Source organism: Plodia interpunctella, chromosome Z, assembly GCF_027563975.2.
Source record: "Plodia interpunctella isolate USDA-ARS_2022_Savannah chromosome Z, ilPloInte3.2, whole genome shotgun sequence".
NCBI lineage: Eukaryota > Metazoa > Arthropoda > Insecta > Lepidoptera > Pyralidae > Plodia > Plodia interpunctella.
The window spans coordinates 7664668-7685960 of NC_071324.2; the positions used below are offsets into that span (position 1 = coordinate 7664668).

Sequence of the window (21293 nt, forward strand, 5' to 3'; positions counted from 1 at the left end):
TTAAGTTCTTTCACAGAATACACGTTCACAGAATACACGCTCCTTCTCGCTTGGAATATTTTCTGATTTTAATATAGCAGCTTATTAGCAGCTTAATTCAAATTATATAAGTTTAAAAAGGTCTCGCCTCTAGTTCCGTTATGCAAACTTACTGTCTATGAATATTTATTATCAATGAGTTATAATAAAATAATGCAAAGCTTTTATGGTTCCTATTAATATATGTTTACATCAAATCCTGTAATGTTTTGATGTAAATACATACAGAGCCTTAAAAACGTTGAATCCCCTGCTGGAACATTCTTGTCTCGCTGGTAATTATTATAATCTAAATCTTTAATAAGATTACTACGCATGCATTGTTAGTTTCAAGTTATTGTTATTGTTAGTATTTACTGGTCCTATTCGTAAGGAATGTTGAATAATCGTAACCTACATTATTGTTTGAGTCTAATATATACAGGCATACCCATGACCACTAGACTTCTTCTGACTTTACGAAATATGTATTACGTTGTTTAATACTACGGATTTTGTTTCTGAATGAGTATAAAGCTATTTCAAGATTATCGAAGTAGATGTGATTGAAAGATCATTATCGTCAATACAGCTACACGTGTACACGACCTACTGGTCAAAGTCAGTCAGCCCAAGGTCACAGTGCATAAGCTAATGCATTATACGTAATCCTAGGCAATTACGTATTCCACGAAATGTATACAAACAGCGAAATTGGATACCCTAGCTAATGGTTGACGGAAATAGACTGGATATTTCAATATGCTGCAACGTTGATTTAAATAAAATTGAACAACCAATTGTTGATTGATGAATAACATTGAAAACTAAAGTTAACGATAGCTCACTTCTTCTATTGTATACCTTCTTAAATGATATGTGAGTAATTCTAGGAATAAATTACGAATTATTATTAATTTTACAATTGGAAAATAAGCCGTGGTCATAGCATCACTATTATTATGACACAGTTTTAAATAAACAAGTCATCACATGATACTTGTGGAAATTGTTTTAAAACATAATTAATACAAATCAAATAAATATACATCAACCATGGGAATTTCAATTTAAGTTATACGATACGTAGATCGAAAAAAAAATTCTAAAAAAAAACAATATGAGCGCAACTTGGAGTTACAGCCAGGTATTTTTTTTGTCCGGTGAAGCTATGTAGTGTAAACAAGCCATAGTCGAAAAAACAAACAATTTCATTATTTCCATTTGCAAATGCACCGCTTTTATTTAGTATCATAAATATGAAGCTATATTGGACAGCTTTTTCGTTGCTTGGTTTTGTTAATATTAGCACGATACAACCGCTAATATATATACCTGCATCTGCTGTCTGCATCAGTCTGATAAGCATTTTCTGTTGAGATATAAAAATCGAAGATCTGGAACACCTGATGTAGATCTCTATAGAAAGTATACTTTTTAAGTCTGATTAGCATCTTCTGTATTTATCTGTATAATTAAATTTCTCTAATAGTTTTGACTCCTTACCAATAATTGTTCGGCCACGCGAATGAAGTCGTAGGCATCAGCTAGTTTCTAATATAGTCTCTTACACCGACTCATACCTATTACATGTAAATAAAATGACATTTACTTTAATTTTTAGTATTGTATTAGTAGTCGGATTTTACAAACATCTTCTGTCGGCAAAGAGGCAAGGAAGCGCCCAGGGCTCGCCGCTCCGACGTCCTACTAACTAATAATACTGTCATTTTATGTGGGTAGTTGGGTGGTCGCAATCGGCAGAGCCCGGGTGTGTTTGCATTGGGCCGTCTTTCAATTACGCGGCCCCACACACAAGGTCGGCGTAATCCCTCTATTCCGTTTCAGTTCACAAAAGATTTGTGTGGGCACTACATTAAAAATATATTATTTTAACAAAATTAAATATATATAGAGGATGATATAGAAAAGTTTTTTTCATAATAACAAATCACCTAGAAGACTTTACCAACGGGTACTTTTTAGGTGTATCAAGTCAAATGTCACACCGTAAACATTCAACTTCGACTTCGGCATACATCTAGATTAGAGAGTTATTTTGGGAATTTTGATTTCAACTGGATGCGTAAGTCTAAGACGACATATTTTAGATCACAATAAACTTATATGACTGAAATAAACTTATTTTTACTTATTATGAACGAACAAACAAGCTTTCAATTTAATATGACCATATGTTTCAAAAATGAAATCACCTCTTTACTGATGTAATCTCAGCAGAACCATATATAAATCATAACGATGCAGGAAAATACTCTCACAGTGTAGGTACGTCATGCGTGTCATTGGGGCTCGTTAACATTAGGTTCACAGTGGCTCCACATGTCTATAAAATTCAAAGGTCGTATTGCGATGACGTCGCTCGCCGCCAACATATGTGACAATATAGTTCTAAAAGCTTCGCATAAGTACGTTCTCACACTGCAGATATGCGAACGAGTCCAAGGTAAAGGCTGTAACAGTTTTGGCGCTGCTAAATTTCTATAGCGTGTCCTCTCTATAGCTCCTCTACTAATTGAAAAGGGGAGAGAGATAAATGCTCAGTCCAGTAATCCGTCGGGTTATGTAATTTTACCGACTTACAGCCTTTAAGCGACTTGAATAAAATCTGACACCAATGTTAGCAACAACATATACGATAAGAAAATAAGACGAGTGTTGAGCGACCTAAAACAGGTCATCCAAACGAAATAACATAACTCATACGGTTCATCGCCCGGTCATTAATTCCTTTTTACAAGCTCTTTCGACTTGCAATGTATCCATCAATGAATGTTGCTTTATACCATACCTACATATTTGTAGTTTTAATTGCAATGCATTATTATTATGGGTGACCAGATGGTTAAGAGGGACAGCTCTACGTTTTACTGCACGGTCATATTTTTTGTCACGCGTTGAATGCAACAAGATCACTCTGACCACAATAAAAGCATGTAGCAAGAATGATAATTTTGTAAAAAATCTTAAGTACCTTGCCGCCTCCCCCGTCTATATCATGAATCGTCTTGTGCGGAAGTCGGCCCATCCATCGCAGGCCGCGACCACCATCTAGAACTTAAATTGTTAAATTGCAGCAGTTGTACAAAAAAAAACAACAAATTATGACAATTTAGTTTAACAAATATAAAAAAAGATTATTAAGATTGTATTGCTTAGTTTGAAGTATATATAAGGACTAAGAGTACCTTATATCCCGGAAAATATATTTAAAAAAAAAACATAAAATAACTCACGAGGGCGAAACCACATCCATAAGCTAGTATAGAATAATTGTGATTGTTGTGAACAAATGTAAGTAAATATTTGATACTAATCAAATACCTGTGAAACTATCTGTTACTCTTAACTCTCCTGACAACGCAACATTTCATTTCATTGTTATTTTATTGGTTGAACTAATAACAAAATAGGATAGTTAAATGTTATAAAAGTTTCCACATTGTGCGGAGAGTAGAACAGAGAATACCTTTTCCTGAAAATTAGTTGATGAATGTGCTTCCGACCTCTGTGACACACTCAAATGAGAATACGATCATTTACAAGTGCGAACCGCTGTTGTGGCAGCTAAATATAGTTCGCAACTTCCGTTATTGCACTGTACCACAACGCGTTTCGATTAGAAACTTTTGTGTTAGTTGCAACATATTCGAAATCCTACATAGGTACCGAAACTGGTTTCAGTCTCGTGAAAATAAAACCAAAAGAAAATTTGCTTACTCGTTATTTTCCATAGTATTTCTATTCAAAACTTTCGTTAAAAATTTAACCATTTTTTTATCTACATGTGAATTAAAAAATATATATTATTTAACATTTTCTCTATGTATCAATGTTACTGAAAATAATTATAATAAAAGTAGAAATGTAATCAATTTCATATCTGTCGTTTGTGGAGTTATATCAGTACATTCCAATTCCAATTATATAATATTTATTTAATTCATCTCTAACGAAAGCGTTTTCGTTACATATGAATTAAATTCATGACATATTTCAATGAAAAAGCCATGTTATTTTAATTAAGCTTACAAACATGCAATAACATACGGGTAACAGCTTTTTAATGTATTGATTAAAATAGGTTTACATGTTTTTATACTACGCTGGCCGCCAAGAATCTAAAAAAGGAATGATTGAAAATGTGCGTTCTAGATTAAAATATTTTTCTTTGTTGACATGAATTCAAAGCTATGTAATGTTATTTTTATATTTAAAATAATAATTAGTCTCGCTTACAAATACCAACGTCGCTGTTGTATTTTACACAATCACAAGCAATCCATCAAGAGTAATTTAATACACACCAATATTTACTGCATGGGCTCGCTGAGGATTTATTCAAGTTTTGTACAAACAAAAGTTGGTCTTCGTTGCCGGATAATTATTTTGAAAAGCTAGATACTGAAACTAGATACTGGATTCGGATTGCATGTGGCAACCAACTTAGCTGCAATACCTACGGCGGATGGTCGACGGTGGTAACAGCAGACGGTGACGTCTGGATTTCGAGGGGCAGGTTGCAGCGACGTTATATCAGTGGTATATCAATATCAACAGTGTGGTGAATTATCACCTTACTTGGTTTTTTATTAAAAAAAACAAGTAAGGTCATTGGAGTGAATATGAGTAATTTTGAACCGTAATATCATATTTAGTGATAGTGAAATTTAAACCATATCTCCTACAAATTTACTTTCAAGCCCTGGTAGCGGTTTGTTTACATAAACTTTTGGACTATTTCTCATTTTAAAACAACTACAACTTTAAAAATTTAACACATTGTTTACATGTATATTGAAATATTTTTGAATAATTTCCTATAATAAGTGGTTGAGCCGAAAATCCATACTTGATTAATATGATATCCATGATATCCATAAATTCACAAATATTACTATTAGTTAAATAAAATATTTAGTTAATATTTTCACTTACATACTTAGTGGATTTTATTACTGCTTAATATAAAATTTATAAAGAATTAATTGCTGTCCAAGATGATATTAACAACCGTATTTCAAAACCGTATAAGAATTTCAAAAAATCTTCCAAGGAAATAATAATACCTGCGTATGTCGAAACACGGTTGGAAACCTTAGAGCAATTTTGGGCAAATTTTAATGAAACTCACCACAACACTTCAGTTGTCACTTGATGAATGCGATGATAATAAATACTTTAAAAGATACATATGATGTAATCGAAGAATTGTATACTCTTTATAAATCCGATTTAAATATATGTGTAAACAAAGTGTTATTTATGTAAAACATTGAATTAAAAACTTCATGAAACTTTTTATTGTTTTTTTCTTCAAATCATTTGTATAAGTAATATTAACCTCCTATATATTCATTTGATTTTGGTTTAGTTGGTATTTATAAACTAAGTAAAAGTTAAAAATTATCAATAATTCTACTGCAACTTCAGGATAACAAATTAAAGAAGCAGTAAAAACATCGTATATTGAGAGACACGTTCAGTATTTCAGAATCTTCCTCCTCAAACTGGACCTGTAACAAAAATAAGAGTTTTATCAGATATTTCACGGCTTTATGATCCCTTGGGATGGATTGCTTCAAGCGTTATAATAGCACAAATATTCATTCAAAAATTATGGCTAGCAAGTATAAGCTGAATTGAAGATATATAAGAAATTTATTAGCAGAGTCGACAGGTGAGGATTTACAATATCTTACCAAATTTATTTTACCTCATTGGATAAACATAATAAGTGACGATAAACTATTAGAACTTCATGGCTTGGCGGACGCATCTAGTACTGCATACTGTGCCCTTGTCTATTTACGTCATGATAATTTACACGTCAGATTAGTTACCTGTAAAACAAGAGTGGCTCCTATCAAACTATCGATACCAAAGTTGGAGTTATGAATAAAGTTCTAAATGAGGTTTCTGAAGTTCTTGACATCGGCAAATCTCAAATATATTCATTTTCTAAAGTGATTTTATCTTAGTTATGTGGGCATAGGATGCAGATGGCAAACGTTTGTTGGAGATTGTGTATCGGATATTATGCAAATTTTAAATGGAGGACGAAAAAAAAATGAAGGTCACGTGTTTTACTGGAGATTTATGGGAATCCGGCGTTAAATTGGTTGTTGTTCACCAAAGAAAAGTGTTAGGCGATCTCACCCTAACATTTAAAGAGCTATTTACAGTCCTAGCTCATATGGAAGCGTACATGAATTCAAGGCCTTTAACACTTTATTCAAATACTGACAATATCGAAGTCTGAACCGCTGGGTCATTTCTTGGTGAGCGGTACTCTGGTTACCCCTCTAGATAATATCTTCGAAACGTTCAACATTATAAGCTTCTAGCAAATCACTTACCAGACATCTGAACTTCCAATTGGGGATATTATATTAGTTCAGGAAAGTGACTTACCTCCATACAAATGACTTCTTGTTCACGTGGTGGTAAAACATCCAGGTTCGGATAGCTTCACACGAGTTGTGTCGTTAAATGTTAATAACTCTATTATTAAACGATAAGTATCGAAACTTTTTGTGCTTCTATTGATAGACTAGAAGTTATCACATTATTTTAGTTTATTGTTCATTAATTTTAAGGTTTTTCGTTTTTATCATTTGATACTTACTTTTGTTTTTTTGTTTTGGTTTGCAAGAACAATCATTATTGTTCTTGGTGGGCGAATTGGTTAACAGATTTTTAATGAATTGATTAAAATAGGTTTACATGCTTTTATACTACTGTGGCCATAGTAATATAAAAACGTGTAATTCTATTTTAATCAATAGATTAAAAATCTGTCAACCTAGCCTAGAATCAGTGAAAATGTGCGTTCCAGATTCATATATTTTTCTTTGTTGAGAATTGATTTCTATGTTAGGATGAATTAGTCTCGCTTACAAAGACCTGTTTCATCGCTTTTTTTAACATCGCTGTTTTATTTTATACAATTGCAAGCAATCCAACAAGAGCAATACTCATCAATATTTACTGCATGGGCTCGCAGAGGATTTATTCAAGCATTGATTTACTTTTTAGCAAAATTTCTAGTGTCGCCTTGCCGGCATTCTTGTCCTCTGTGCATGGTATTGATAGATTTTTAAAAAGATCTTAAAAAAATCCAGCTTTTATTAGTCAAGTATCAGAAGCCAAATACGAATGGCAAGGTCGTTGTCCAAATTCTCAAATTCCCATTCTTCCAGCATCGCCGAAGCTCTGGGACAGTCCGCTTTGTAGTATAGAGCAGGTTAATTTAATATATCTATTAATTCTACAGAGCGAGCTTGCCTCCAAGCTGCCGCGGAGTGGGAATCAGGTCTTTGGCTACAGGCTCTACCTACCTACGGTCAATCTAGGTCTCTAGGTACCTTTCTCGATGGCCAACTAGGGCGCCACGCGGCCCTAAACAATATAATCCACCGAGCTCTTGCCACTGTCCATCTGCCTGCTGTTTTAGATCCAAACGGTCTGACAAGGGATGATGGCAAGACACGTGGATATCCTGGCTCCGTCTCACTTTCCGATCACGGCTACGGCTGCAGCCTCTAAAGGCGTAAATATAACAATATTGGCAATTTTTACATATTTGAGCCGTTTGGGGTTGAGACATTGAGGCGGTGTGCGGTTAGCCCACAAATTATACAAGGCTATCTCCAATAAAATCATTGTGGTAACAGGTGACCAAAACTAGGCCAGAGATTAAGCATTGCCATTCAACGCAATGCTGTCAGCCTTTTGGTCATTTTACCTCAAGGTAACGTATTGTAGCGACTGGCACTTTTGTAAATATATAATATAAATATATATATTTTTAATAATTTGTTTTTATTACTTTTAATTTATATTAGCTGTATGTATGTATATTTTAAAATTTGAAAAATAACTATATTACTCTTGTATTGGTGTTCTACACATATATCTCACTTCTCTCTCATGCTTGCAAGTTAAAAATAAAAGTTATTATAAAAACATAATACATTTAAACACTCGTATAATTAAAATGTGAAAATGTAACGACTTAATAAAAAGAACAGAATTTAAAGAGGCGATTTATTCAGTTGTAATAATATCATATTGTTTTATAGTCCAGGCTTTATTTTAAATTATGGAAATGTTTGCTCACGGTTGGCTACATAACCCGGCTGAATATTATATTTTTGCTACGTTTTATGATCGAGAGAATAATCTCATTAAAGCTGTACTAACTGCGTGGGGTCATGAACTTCCAGAATTCATTAGGGACGGCCCCTGTTGATCTTGTGTGAGTGATGTCCTTTTGTGGTTAATAGAATAGCAGATGATAACGTGTGTTGACACATTTTCTCTAGTTGATAATGGATATATTAATTTTATTAACAAAACGAATCCTACACATATTATAAAGACAAAATTAATTTGCATAAAGAATTTAACTATAAAATATAACTTATATATCTTAATAGAAACATGTGTATGGTGCGACCTACTTATGTAATTCGCGATATGAATTAATTGTGTCATGTTATATAAATCATTATTTAAGTTTTAGTTACTTTTTACGAAAAGTATTTATTACGATAAATAATCAATTCGTTTTATTTATCAATAAAAAAAAATAAAAACATTTAATTATATTGTGTGGCACACAAGACAATAAAACAATACGATGATAAAAGGCGAACATACACAACTTCTCTGACAGCCCAACCAATGGTGACCAGTAAATCACATTTATAGTTTCGAATCATGACTAAAATAGCCGTGAATCGTAGTATCATAGAATAAAGCCGATATATGCAATGACACTAGTGAATTATATTTAGAGATATGCGTATATAAAATCTTTTTAGCTATTGCATCGATATAATAAACTTTTGATATAAAAATATTAAAATAAAATAAACTAGTGAACACTAAATGAAACATAATAAAATAAAGACTAAATATAAGTACAAGTGATCACTTGTTACTAGCATTGCCCGTTAATTATTTATGTGTGATTGTTGCAGGTGAATCAGCTTGCGAACCGGAACCACCAAAATCGGAAACTGTCCCACTTGGTCGAAAGATCGGCAAAGGTATGGCGGGAATAATTTCCAAACTGAAGAGTGGGGTGACCAATAACAACCCCCCACCGCTGGAGAGCAACCCCATCATGCAATACTTCGAGGTGGGGAAGGAAAGCAGCACGGCCGGCCCCGGGCTGGTGTGGAGGGTCCATGATGCCTACAGGAAGAGCGACGGCAAGGTTAGTGCCCATATGGTTTTGTATTCAATTAGTTTTTTTTAAGTCCTAGGTTCGTCTGATATTTGTAAATCCTGGATTCGATTCCAGACTCGAACTTGTGGTCACAGATATATGTATATCTGCGGTTCTACGAGTAGGTACGCGTACGTATGCCCATTTCTACTTTCGTGTCCATCGGACCCGCAACACAAGCTTATACCCACTTAAGACATGAATTTCGTTATCGTAAAATAATAACTATGTAAAATATGTTGGAAATGTTAACTCTTAAAATGTATTCGCTACTCGTCTATTATAGAGGTTCCGGAGATTCAATTATAAACGGTGAATAATTGAATCTCAACAAAAACCTCGAGTCCTAAATTGGGAATGATGATCGTTTACAGTTTATTCACTTTATCTATCTACTTCACGGAGTTAGCTCCATAACAAATCTTATGTTGTTGCACAAACTCTGTCTTTATTTGACTAGTACTAAGTTGGCTTATGGAGCCATTCTCCCAATGAGCTTAGTTTTCTCTCAGTAGTTAATATGCGGGCAGAGCTCCGCCAGCTGTAAATAATATCTAATTTGCTGGTAATATGCGGTGAGCTTCCATTTATAGCTTTAGCGGTACACGAGCTTTTATTGTGGTCTATATTAAACTCTAGAACATCTAAGGTACAATATTGCATCCTATTGTGAAAGAAATGAAAATCGTTGTCATCCTTTGTCATTTTTACACTGGACCTGTTCAGATTACTAGGTTACCTCACAGTAGATTAAATCACCGACGTGAAGAAAAAAAGGTAATTGGTAATTTTAGTGAAATTAACATTAATTAACACATTAACCTATGGATGTAAGTAGTACGAAACACACGGTACCTTCACAGGCATATTCTCACGTTAAATTAATTACAAAATTCAGACTACACGTGTAAAATAAATACTTAATATATCCGCGTTATTGTGTTGATATTCAGAAATTCCGATTGATGTGTAATATTTTGCAATGAGAAATTGACTTCCAAATGCCACGTCATGTTCAATCTCACACAATCGGTAAATATTGAATGCAATCAATATATACTTACATACATGTACACCACTAAGTAATTATTACTCTGACCAATTATTGCTTAATCATGTAACTCTCTCTTTTACTCGTATTAGTATCTAACTTCTTTATAGTGCAAGTTTTGTTATATTAGACCAGTTTTGCAAACATTCCATGAGTCTGTAAGACAGAAGCGTAATGACATAAGTTTTTGCGTAAAAAAACATCAAACTACTTTTGCCTTGAAATGCCGTGAAACTATTATTTTTCTTCTTGGAGCCTGTCTATAAGTATACCATTAGTGGAGTTTGTGCCTCAGCTTCGCAAACTCTACTCTGTTCATCGCCAACCGAAATGGCTCTTTGTCTTTAACTCTGTTGATTTATATCCACTATCTTATTTTTAAAAAACAAATTCGCTGTCCCTCTCGCCAACATCATATTCTGTTCACACGCTTTAGGTGAATAGTCGTCATTTAATACCCAAACGCTAAGGAGTTATCCTTAGCGTTTGGGTATCAAATGACGAATTAATGATTAGTAAAATATTGCTACATTGTGAAATCTATAGGCGTTTTTGAATAGTAGTACCTACTTATTTCATTAAATCATTCTGTCAATGAATCTCTCAAACACGAGATGTCAATGTTGATCAGTCCAAAAAAGAAACGACTTTTATAGAAGGCTTGCAGAAGCTTTCGGTATTTATGTAGCCTTACTTACAATTTATTTGAATATAAAAGTCTTCCAACCAAATCCAGATTATCTCTTGGAGCGAAACAACTGTAAAGGAATATTCTGTCTTCGAAATATATTTTACAGATTGATTGACCACTTTATTCACTGTTCCACTCTTTTTTATCCTCTCTCTCTCATTCTGAATACATACCCAGCCGGGTATGTATTTACAGCCGTAAATAACCAGCCCAGAAATAAACCTGTAGTTCCTCTTTGAACTTTAGGCCAACCGCTTAGTCTCGACTTGATTTGGCTGTGATTTTATGTAGGCCTGCCTGCCCGCGCGTCAATCCTATGGGAATTTTCTCCACAACAATTTCTAGCTGAAAAGTCTGACAGATAGGTTTTCCCTTTAATTTTTGGAAACGAGTGATGTTCTATTTATTCCATACGTAATCCAAAATTGGTCTTCAACTCTTTATAACATTATAAATCATATACGTACTCGTATCAATGCATACAAAACTCCCTGAAACTATTGGGCGTAGGAAGCTGAAATTTGGCATGTAGGTTCCCTAGAGAGTGTAGGTGAGCGCTAAGAAAGGATATTTGGAAATTCCACCCCGAAGGGGGAAATGGGTGAAAAAGATTTAATGAATACGTGTTTCAGATTTTTCTGAAAATTAACCCTCAACCCCTTACGAAAAAGGAGGAATGAAAGAATTTTAAGGGATGTAATGTAATTTTCAAGATTAGTGTCTGTCTGTATGTTTGATAACGCAACACGCAAAAGCTGCTGAATGGAATTTGATGAGATTTTTACAGTTTGTAACATATGGTCGAACTTAAAATCTCGTATAGTTTTCATAGCGATACGATGCCTTAAACCCAAGATATTGACTAAAATAAGTTACAAGCGGACGCCTGTAGTTAACGCGGGTGAAACCGCGGGCGAAATCTAGTTATTTATGTAGGTGCAATTCATTTAATTTATTATTATGATTTATTTCAATAAAAAATTTTTCAACCACCCACATTCGAATGATAGAAGATTTTCTAAAAAAATATAAGCACTATTTGTTACCTCATTGAGCGTATTATGTATTCAATACGAGTAGCTAGAAATGCTGTCATGAATAATTGTTAACTGTAATCAACCCTAATCAATCCCTTTGGCTCTTTGCCCTCTTTGCCCATCAAACTATAATATAATCTGAGCCCACCAGACCCTATATAAATATTAAATTGTTTACAATGTAATTGTTGCTTACGTTACATACGTAGGTACCTGCTTAATAAGTATTTTGAAAAGCATTAGGGGTTCCAATTAAAAGATATCATACTAGCTCTAAGAAGTCACACTTTAGATCCACCATAGAAAAGCAGTTTATTTAGCCTCTTAGAACCAATAGTTTAAAAAAATTCAAAATATTTTTAATATCGAAGCGAACTACTCAGCCCAGAAACAGCTGGAGAATAGCAATTTGTATTTACCGAAAACCATTGAAGTCAGTTAAATTTTGCGCTTAAATAATTTCGAAATCTCATAAATGCCAAATATAAATCATTATACTCATTGGGTAGTTTGAAATATTTCGGATTTGAATTATAAAGCACTTATAATTCACATTTCATTCGATTTTATTCACTACTAGATTTTGCCCGCGTGAATTTCATAGCAAAATCTCAGTAATTTTTTTATCACGTACTCTGTAAGACTGGTAAACAGATATGATTCAAATTCGCATTTTTTCTCATCTTTTGTTCAATTTCCAGTTTCCCGCTGCGTATCTCGTCCCGCAAACTAGTCCAATCCCACTTCCTGCGATGTAATGTAATGTTGTTACATATTGTGCCATCATGTTTTTTGCAATGTGTCCCGTCCCATTTCCCACTACGTGTCTCCTTCCCATTTCCAGCTCCTACACATTTTATGTCCCGGTTTTTTATTAACCACAAACGTAAATTAATCATTTTTTGTATTATTTGTAGCTTTTTATCTTGAAAATTGTATTAAGTCCCATACAATCTTTCAACCACCTTTTGAAGGGGTTGAGGATTAATTTTCAGAAAAATCTGAGACATGTATTCATTACTTTGTTGTAAACAATCAAAATCCAAATTTTCAAGTCACTAACTTCAACGAACGAAAATGTAGAACTTTCAAAAATCCTCTCTTAGTGCTCACCTACATGCCAAATTTTAGCTTTCCGCCCAGCAGTTTCGGGTGTACGTTGTCTGTCAGTCAGTCAGTCACTCAGTAACGGAAGAGTTTTATACTGACATATTGATACATACTGCGCACACAATGCCGCGCCCGCCCTCTTCTGTTATCCTCTCTCACTATCCAAAGGCTGGCTTGAAGCGATTGCTTAAAAATAGGCCCACCATTGGTCCATATATATGCACAACTGTATTATTTTGTATTAATAATGCTTTTATGACCAATAAATATATTTTATATTTTATTGTATTGTAAATTTAGTTTTAATAAAGAAAGAAAGAAAGTAGAGAAAGTCGTTCTGACAACTGATAACAATTTTTGTATGAATACAACGAAAATAAATAAAATAACACATAAGTATCAAGTACAAATCTTACGATATCGTTGCGGGCTATGACCGCGATCTGCGTTACACCGCGAGCCGCCGTCGCCGCGTTCTGTGTTCAACAATATAAAAAATAATTCATGCATGCATATTTTTTAATTTCACAATATTTCAGAATCTATTAATCCAAATTATGTGCTGTAAAGGATACTCAATACTTTTAATCATAAGGATTAATTTGCTTGTGTAATAAAAATTATAAAAATGCACCTTTTAATTTACAATATATTTTTACATATAAAATGCCTTCTATCTGGAAGATATTATTATATCTTAATTATAAAAATAGTATTGTGTCGCGGACATTTTTATTGATCTATTAAAAACCAATATTTTTGTAATACTTTGTGTGCATGTATAAAAATTTTCGTTAGCGCTTTTTTTCCGATTTCTTTATAAATGTTGATTGATCTGAGTGAATTGAAAAATTCTAAATTGATCATTAATTGATCAATTTATCAGACTTTCATCGATAAAAAAAATGTTTATATTCTATTTACACCTTTCTACAAAATTTTAAAGTAAATCGGCTCCATGGATTGTTATTTTAATTTTCCTACAGGACCCTATTCATTTTCCGGGATGAAATGTCTATAAGATGTTAACCCGGGATTCCGAGGAATTTTGAATTCATAATTAGTTTTTAATTATCCTACAGGAACCTGACCATTTACCGGGATGAAATGTATCTAATTTTCCTACAGGACCTCCTCATTTTCCGGGATATCTATAAGATGTTAAACCGGGATTCTGAGGCATTTTTGATTCATAATTAAGTTTTTCAATTATTCTACGGGAACCTGACTATTTACCGGGATGAAATGTATCTAAGATGTTAACCCGGTATATATGGTACCGACATACCAAATTTCAAGCAAATTGGTCCAGTAGATTTTGAGTGATGCGCTTCAGACAAACAGACAGACAGACGGACAAAAAAACTTTGGGCTTTCTTCAATTTTATTATATGAGTATTGATGATGATTATATGTATTGATTGGTCAGTTCATGCACTAGGTCACACGTAACACATAATAAAAGTTACACAGGATATTGATGCCTATCATTTTCCGACATTATTGCACACACCACAATTGTATACCTGTATCCAATTATTCAGCTATGTTTTACGTTATAACCACATGAATCCGACCGCCCTTTGTCCCTAATCTCTCTCGCACATGACTGAAATCTTCATTATAGGTCTCATAATCCCTTCGTCCACTAGGATCCCATGTATAGCTACCCAATAGATGATGAAAGCAAGCTTCGCTACGGTTATTGAATTATTGTTCTACGATGCGTCACACCCGAACAATGGTCGCAGCGTCATATTACATTGGCGTTATTTTCTTATTTACGGATTACTTCTATATATTCCTGTACTGAATATTACGGTATTTTCTTTGATACCAGTGATAAGAACAATAAAAATTAACACGAGTTCCTCCGGTGAACAGTATTTCTGTCTGAGGTTCTACACGAAAACCCTACAAGATCAGTAAAAATAATATCAAATTTAATCTCTTGTCTCGTATTTTTCACAAGTTTGAATTAATAACATTTTTAACTGAATTATTGTTCAACATTTCTTTTCTCTCTCTCAATATATTATTCGTTGTATGACTTTTCATCTACAAGGTTTTCACGTGTATGCAAAACCAATTTGAAAACATAACTGTACATATTCCTCTTGGAAAAATCTAGGACTATATAGGGTAGTATATAGTTCAGTCAGGGCAGTACAATAAATAAAGTAAAATGTTACTTTATTTTTTTTATTCCTACTCCTCTTTCGCTTTAGAAGCTCACTTTTATTGATTTTGTTCGTTAGAACAAGCGGTATAAACTTTAGAATATATAAAATCCTTACTAATAGGTATTATAAATGTGTAAGCGTGTTTGTTTTTCTTTCCAATTTTTGTGGAGTTTGTTAAAAGGATTGAGCGTAGCCGGACGGAGGCTGGTATTACTATAAGATAAAGCTGAAAATGTTATATATATATAGTACAGGTTGGTAGACAAATAATCATATTAACGTAATAAATTTATTATAAAATGACCTGATTTTATAATATATTTATTACGTTAATATTGCATTTCATAAAAATATTAACATAATTGCCCATAAACATTGACCATTAACATAACTGGCTATTACGAATAATTAAATTAACAATTAAATGTCAGGATGTCCATTGAGTAAGAACCAATTAGGACAATAAATATTTGAGTCCTCGTTTAGTTCTGCAACCTGTCTGGCTGCCGTACAACTAATTAAAACTTACCGGATAAGTTCGGCTGACTGGCTTTGATTACAAGTTATACCGAGTGTGCCGTTTAATTAAGCTTCAAGATTGATTCGTGAAATAAGTGGGACGTATTACCTACATCAATTTGTATATACCCAAATCGGTAGCATAGCTAAGTATCCGAGGGCACTAGGGCAAAAAATAAACTAGGGCCTCAGCTAAACTATTTAATATCGATCGTATGCCACGTGCTTCAGATTTTCCGTAATCCAGATTATTGTAGAGAAAAATAAACGGAACTGTCGATCTCTATTTATAAAAATGAAGTGTTGGTATGTTGGTTTTATAAATATTTACCCTTTACAAATATTTTTTATTGTCTAAAATGCCCTTCGCCGTATTTTATTCGAGGTATTCGTTATGTGTTTGGTTCGCTGTGTTTCATTTCCAATCGATTCGATGGTGAGAAGTGCTGACCCGCACTTCGCCCACTGAATAAGTGAGTGTATGTGTGAAAAGGAGGCGTATGAAATTACTAACGGAGTGACGTCACGAACGTCATACTTTTCCGCGCGAAAGTTCAAAATTTAATATATGAATGTTTAATGAAAATTTTCTGATTAGTAAGGCTTGCCTGAATTAAGACAATCATTCAAAAGTAATGGTAAATTATCTACTATTGAGGTCCTGGAGAAAAAAAAAGTATTAAAAAATTAATTTATATGTTTTACACTTTATTTCAGTCGACCTGTAAACTCTATATACGGGTACCTCTAGGTACGTCCTAGGTTTATGTAATTTTTTTTTATAAAATACCGTTGCTCTTTTTCTTACGCTTTGAAGATTTTTATGGCCGCTCCAGCGCTGTCTTAATAATTTTCAAATACAAAGCGCTAGGCAAAGAAGAAAATATAATTATATAACACAGTGTATAATAACCATATTCTTCAATACAAAGCATTTCACAGAATTGATAGTGTTGTAAGATTACTGGGAGCATACCAACGTGAATGCAAGTGCTCCGTTCAAGGCACACTATTCTGCATTTAGAGTGGGGCGCTATCAGTCAATCAAGCTTTTATATGAACGTCGGTGGTGCCGCCTCTTTTTCTATCTATCTTTTGCCACAGATTTTTTAACAATAATCAAAAAGAAAAGTTCGTGTTGTGCTCGTGCATAAATATAGGGATATACTTATGCCGAGGACAACATGATCTTTTCTTTAAATTGATCCATTATTATTCTTCTTTAACTTCAACTTCCTTCAATCAAAAATGTCATAAAGATGTACTATCGCGACCAAATATCGTTCCTCGCCTTGTATTGCCAACAGTTCTTTTCTTTGATAAAATTCAATAATTTTTCATTTATCTTTGTATCCATCTGATTCTTTCCATACGTGGATGTGCACCATATGTGAACATTTGATCTTTGTTCAGCAAATTTATGTCTCACTGCACTATAACAGCATTATGCTCGGAGCATTATGCTCCAAATTTACAATATATTGTACACACGTTCATATGGGTATGCTCTTCACAAAATGTTGTCGGTTATGCGGCGTGTCATAGTCAAAGACACATCACTAGGATGTGTCGCGGCTAACCGAGCAGGCTAGCGTGGCACATGAGTTAACGAGCCGCACAGATATTACAGCGGCTTGACGCACAACGCACTATCGCATTATATCAACTTGTTACATTCATTCGGTTATATTCCCATAATGTCCCTATCGCTAAATAGATATTTTGCATTATGCCAGTTTGGCAGATTTTTATTTTATAACGATAACTTACACTGAATGGGTTATAGTATGAATGGAGGTGTATGCTTTCTCTTTAAAAAAATTAAAGCCATTCTACGGAAATAAATACGTTTTGCGAATGTGACAGTGCGAATATTACGTTTTGCATGGATTTAATAAGGACTTTGTACGGAGTACCTACTTATTCCATGACGTCTTGTGAAAGTGTAAATTTGTTGTTTGATTTAACGCCCCTGTATGTATATCTATAGCTATCATCATCAATTAATTTAAGAACTTTGTTCTTGTCGGTGGAGCATTTTCCATCTAATTCTGTCCTCAGCCATTGATTTCACCTCCCTATACGACACGACCTCTGCCTTCTCTTTTATTTCATCTAGGAATGCCCTTCTTGGCTTTCCTTTTCCTCTTCTTGCTTCGATTTTTCCTTTAATCAGATATTTCATAAAGTTGTGTCGTATAAGGTGGCCAATCATCTTTCCCCTTCTTGTCTCTATTGCTTTCAATAACGTTCTTCTTTGATCTTGTCTAGTACTTCTTCATTTGTTTTCTTGTCTGTCCAATAATTCTCTCTATAGCTATATGAGAACACAAATAAAAACACATCCACGGTGTATTTCTAATTGGATCTAGTGATTAAAATGATCATCAATCAATATCTTTATCATTAAACTGCGTCTTCATGTAAAAAAATATTCATGACAATAAATTATTAATTACGATTTTGATGCTTCTAAGCTATTAGTATGTAATTAATAAACTTGATAGTATCTATAGTTTTTTTATTTCGTTTAGTTTATCAAAGTATTAGTTCCGGTAGAATTAATTTAATTTAGGGATAGGAAGACAGACAGATCTCTAGACACTTGCATTGAAGGTCTCCAGTAAAGACCACCAGCAATTTACTAAAAGTTTGTTAATAATGATATGATAAAAACTCGTCAAAAAAGTCCAATTTGTATGGAAAGTAGTTTTTTTCATATTTCAACATATTTTCCTATGATGCCATAGGAATTCAATTCATATGGTTGTTCAATTTCATGGACTGAATACACCTTTTCCATTATACAGGTACATGTGACTTTGTAATTTTTTTTTTTATATGGGATTACAAAGTTATTAATGCAATTGGTGTATCTAGAAAACTGGTCCGAAATTCCAAAATATTTAGGTTTTCCCTTGATTTAGACACAAACACTAATTGTATTCTGTATTTGAAGCTTCGATGTCTGCTAGAAGTGCCTTAGACTTTTGATGATAGATCAGTCAGTGAGTGAGTGTCAAAATCAAGAAACTTTACGAATTAAAATTCTTAAACTACTGGTTCAAATTGTATGAACTTTGAAATTTACAGTGTTTATATAACACCTGCTTCGTTACTAAAAATGCAGGCTTCCTGTATTATCCACAACGAAGTTATTGGGGTTCGAAATTGGCCTGAATTGCTTCGAGAAAAGGATGATACGGCATTGCCTCTTTTTTGCTCGACTTGCGGGGGGCACTGTCGTGCCCTCAGATTTTTACTATTTTTGAACATCTGGTTAGTCGTATAAGTTTTGTTGGTATGTATCCAAATTTCACATTTTGTGCGAAATATCTTTTTTGCAAATAATTTAGTGGCAACTAAAAAATTAAATGATGCAATTTAATATTTTATTCTTATCTACATATTTTTAATTGGATTATTAATTACTGTTTCTTCCTCTTGTCGATTGCTTGCTAACACTGGTGACAGATTTTATTCAAGACACTTTAAAGCGTCTAAGCTAATATTACAACTTGTGATACATATAAATAATTAAAAGATATTTGTTGTATTATGAAGTTAAAATATATCCGAATACGTTATTTAAATACCTTATTTTCTGGATATAGGGAAGTCGCATGTACTATTAACTACTATAACATTAACATCAACATGGTATACAATAACTAAGTATATAAACAATCTGTGCTTGACGTGGTTGCTAACGAAGTTACGCGTTCCAATAGTTTACAGCCTTATTAGTAACATTTCATTAAATATGATGTTGGATGCTAGGCGTCCAATGGGCTGATAAATAGGACTGCTGGCTATCGTGCGAAGTAGACACGAAAATGTACCAAAGTGCACCCTGGGCTCCGACGATCAATTTCTGAACAAGACACCAAGAAAACGACGGGGCGGGACGGGGCAAGGGACCTTGTATAATAAGGGTAGGCGTTCTTGCGCCTACCCTTATGTATTAAATAACGTCGATTATATATGTATAAATGATATAAATGTTAAAGTGAGTTTGTATGTTTCTCTTCGAACTTCTATTCAGTCGACGTTCGTGGAATCGTGCATGTCTGAAAAAAACTGTTACCTTGGGAAATTAACGCAAGCTTAGCCACAGCTGAAAACTAATGTACAAAAGTTCTTTTAAATGTTAGTTTTAAAACTGTCAAATTGTAAGTTATGAGTAGGTATATGTTACGAGGTAATCTGTCGAGCGCGCGCTGTTACGGCAGAGTTTCAGCTCCCAGGTGTTGCCAGCTGATTGATGGAGCGCTCCCTTTGACAGTGACCCCGATTCTCGACTCGCATCGTTCATACTGATTTGTATATTGATGGTTTCTTAAATAATCAACGTTCCCAAAAGAGAGTTGACATCAGGCAGGCGGCCAGTCATAAAATAAAAGCCGTATCTTCAAAACTCAAATGTTTATGTTTTAAAGTGCCTTGGATATGGGCATCACAGTCCCAAATCTACGTTGAATGGCATACTTTACATTTTTGTCCAGGTTAAATTTAACTTTAATGACAGCAACTGAACCGACTAGACCATAGTAGTAATTAATAACGCTATTGTACCTAGGTGATGAAATTTGCCTACTAACAATATTTTCTAATAAATAGGTATCACAGCGAGATTGCTTTTCCATTGACGTAAACAGTCAAATTAAATATAAAATGTTCGAGCTCTCTATATTTGGGCAAGTATTAATGAGCAATTTTAATCTCGGTTGCCTATAGTGGCAATAATAAATTTATAACAGCAAACGCGTGTTCAAATTGTTATCCTTAAATTTTCAAATAACAAGTATTATAACAAACTTTTTTGGCTATAGAATTTTTTTTAATTTACAAAGACCAGTAATTATCAACATAAAAATCTAAGTAGTCTTATTTTCAGAGGAGGCCTTTATTAACAAGGAATGCCTTGTAAGAATATAAGTAAATTTGAACAAAAGCGTTGTTGCAATGGGTCTTCAAAGGAAGTAGAATCTGTAGCTCAAATGCTCCTAGCACTTTGTTGGAGGAAAACAAAGGTTATAGAGCACGCCATCGTCGTCGCTGTCGATACTACGCATCGACATCTTGCTTGTATTTGTATCGATCTTCACTTTGTTCTAAAATTGCTTACAACTGAGATTTATCGAGATTTATTTGTGGCAATCCACAATGGTTCAATATTGAACTACTAGGTCCTTACATATAAAATTGGCGTTTTGTTGTACTGGCCACTTTAATCACAAATTTCTCCTCTTTGGTTAGGAATTCCAAATTCAAATTTATACAGCTATGTACTTGTGTTTCGTTAACCGTCATTCATTTGTTTTTTTTTTCTTCTGATTTTTCTATTTGCGTCACTCAGTTATAAAATGGAAAACTTGAAACGCAGCAGGCGTTACATTACTTAAACGGCACAATAATGAAGGGT

General features: G+C 33.8%; 1 protein-coding gene across 11 annotated transcripts in view; it reads left to right on the forward strand.

Moving 5' to 3' along the window:
* Positions 1 to 21293, forward strand: part of bma (black match) — a 99876-nt gene that overhangs the window by 18439 nt on the left and 60144 nt on the right. For all 11 annotated transcript variants that reach the window (XM_053768451.1, XM_053768452.1, XM_053768453.1 and 8 more), the window contains exon 2: positions 9027 to 9265. In XM_053768451.1, the coding sequence (XP_053624426.1) occupies positions 9098 to 9265 (168 nt within the window). In that variant the 5' untranslated portion in view covers positions 9027 to 9097. The remainder of the gene's footprint in view (positions 1 to 9026; positions 9266 to 21293) is intronic.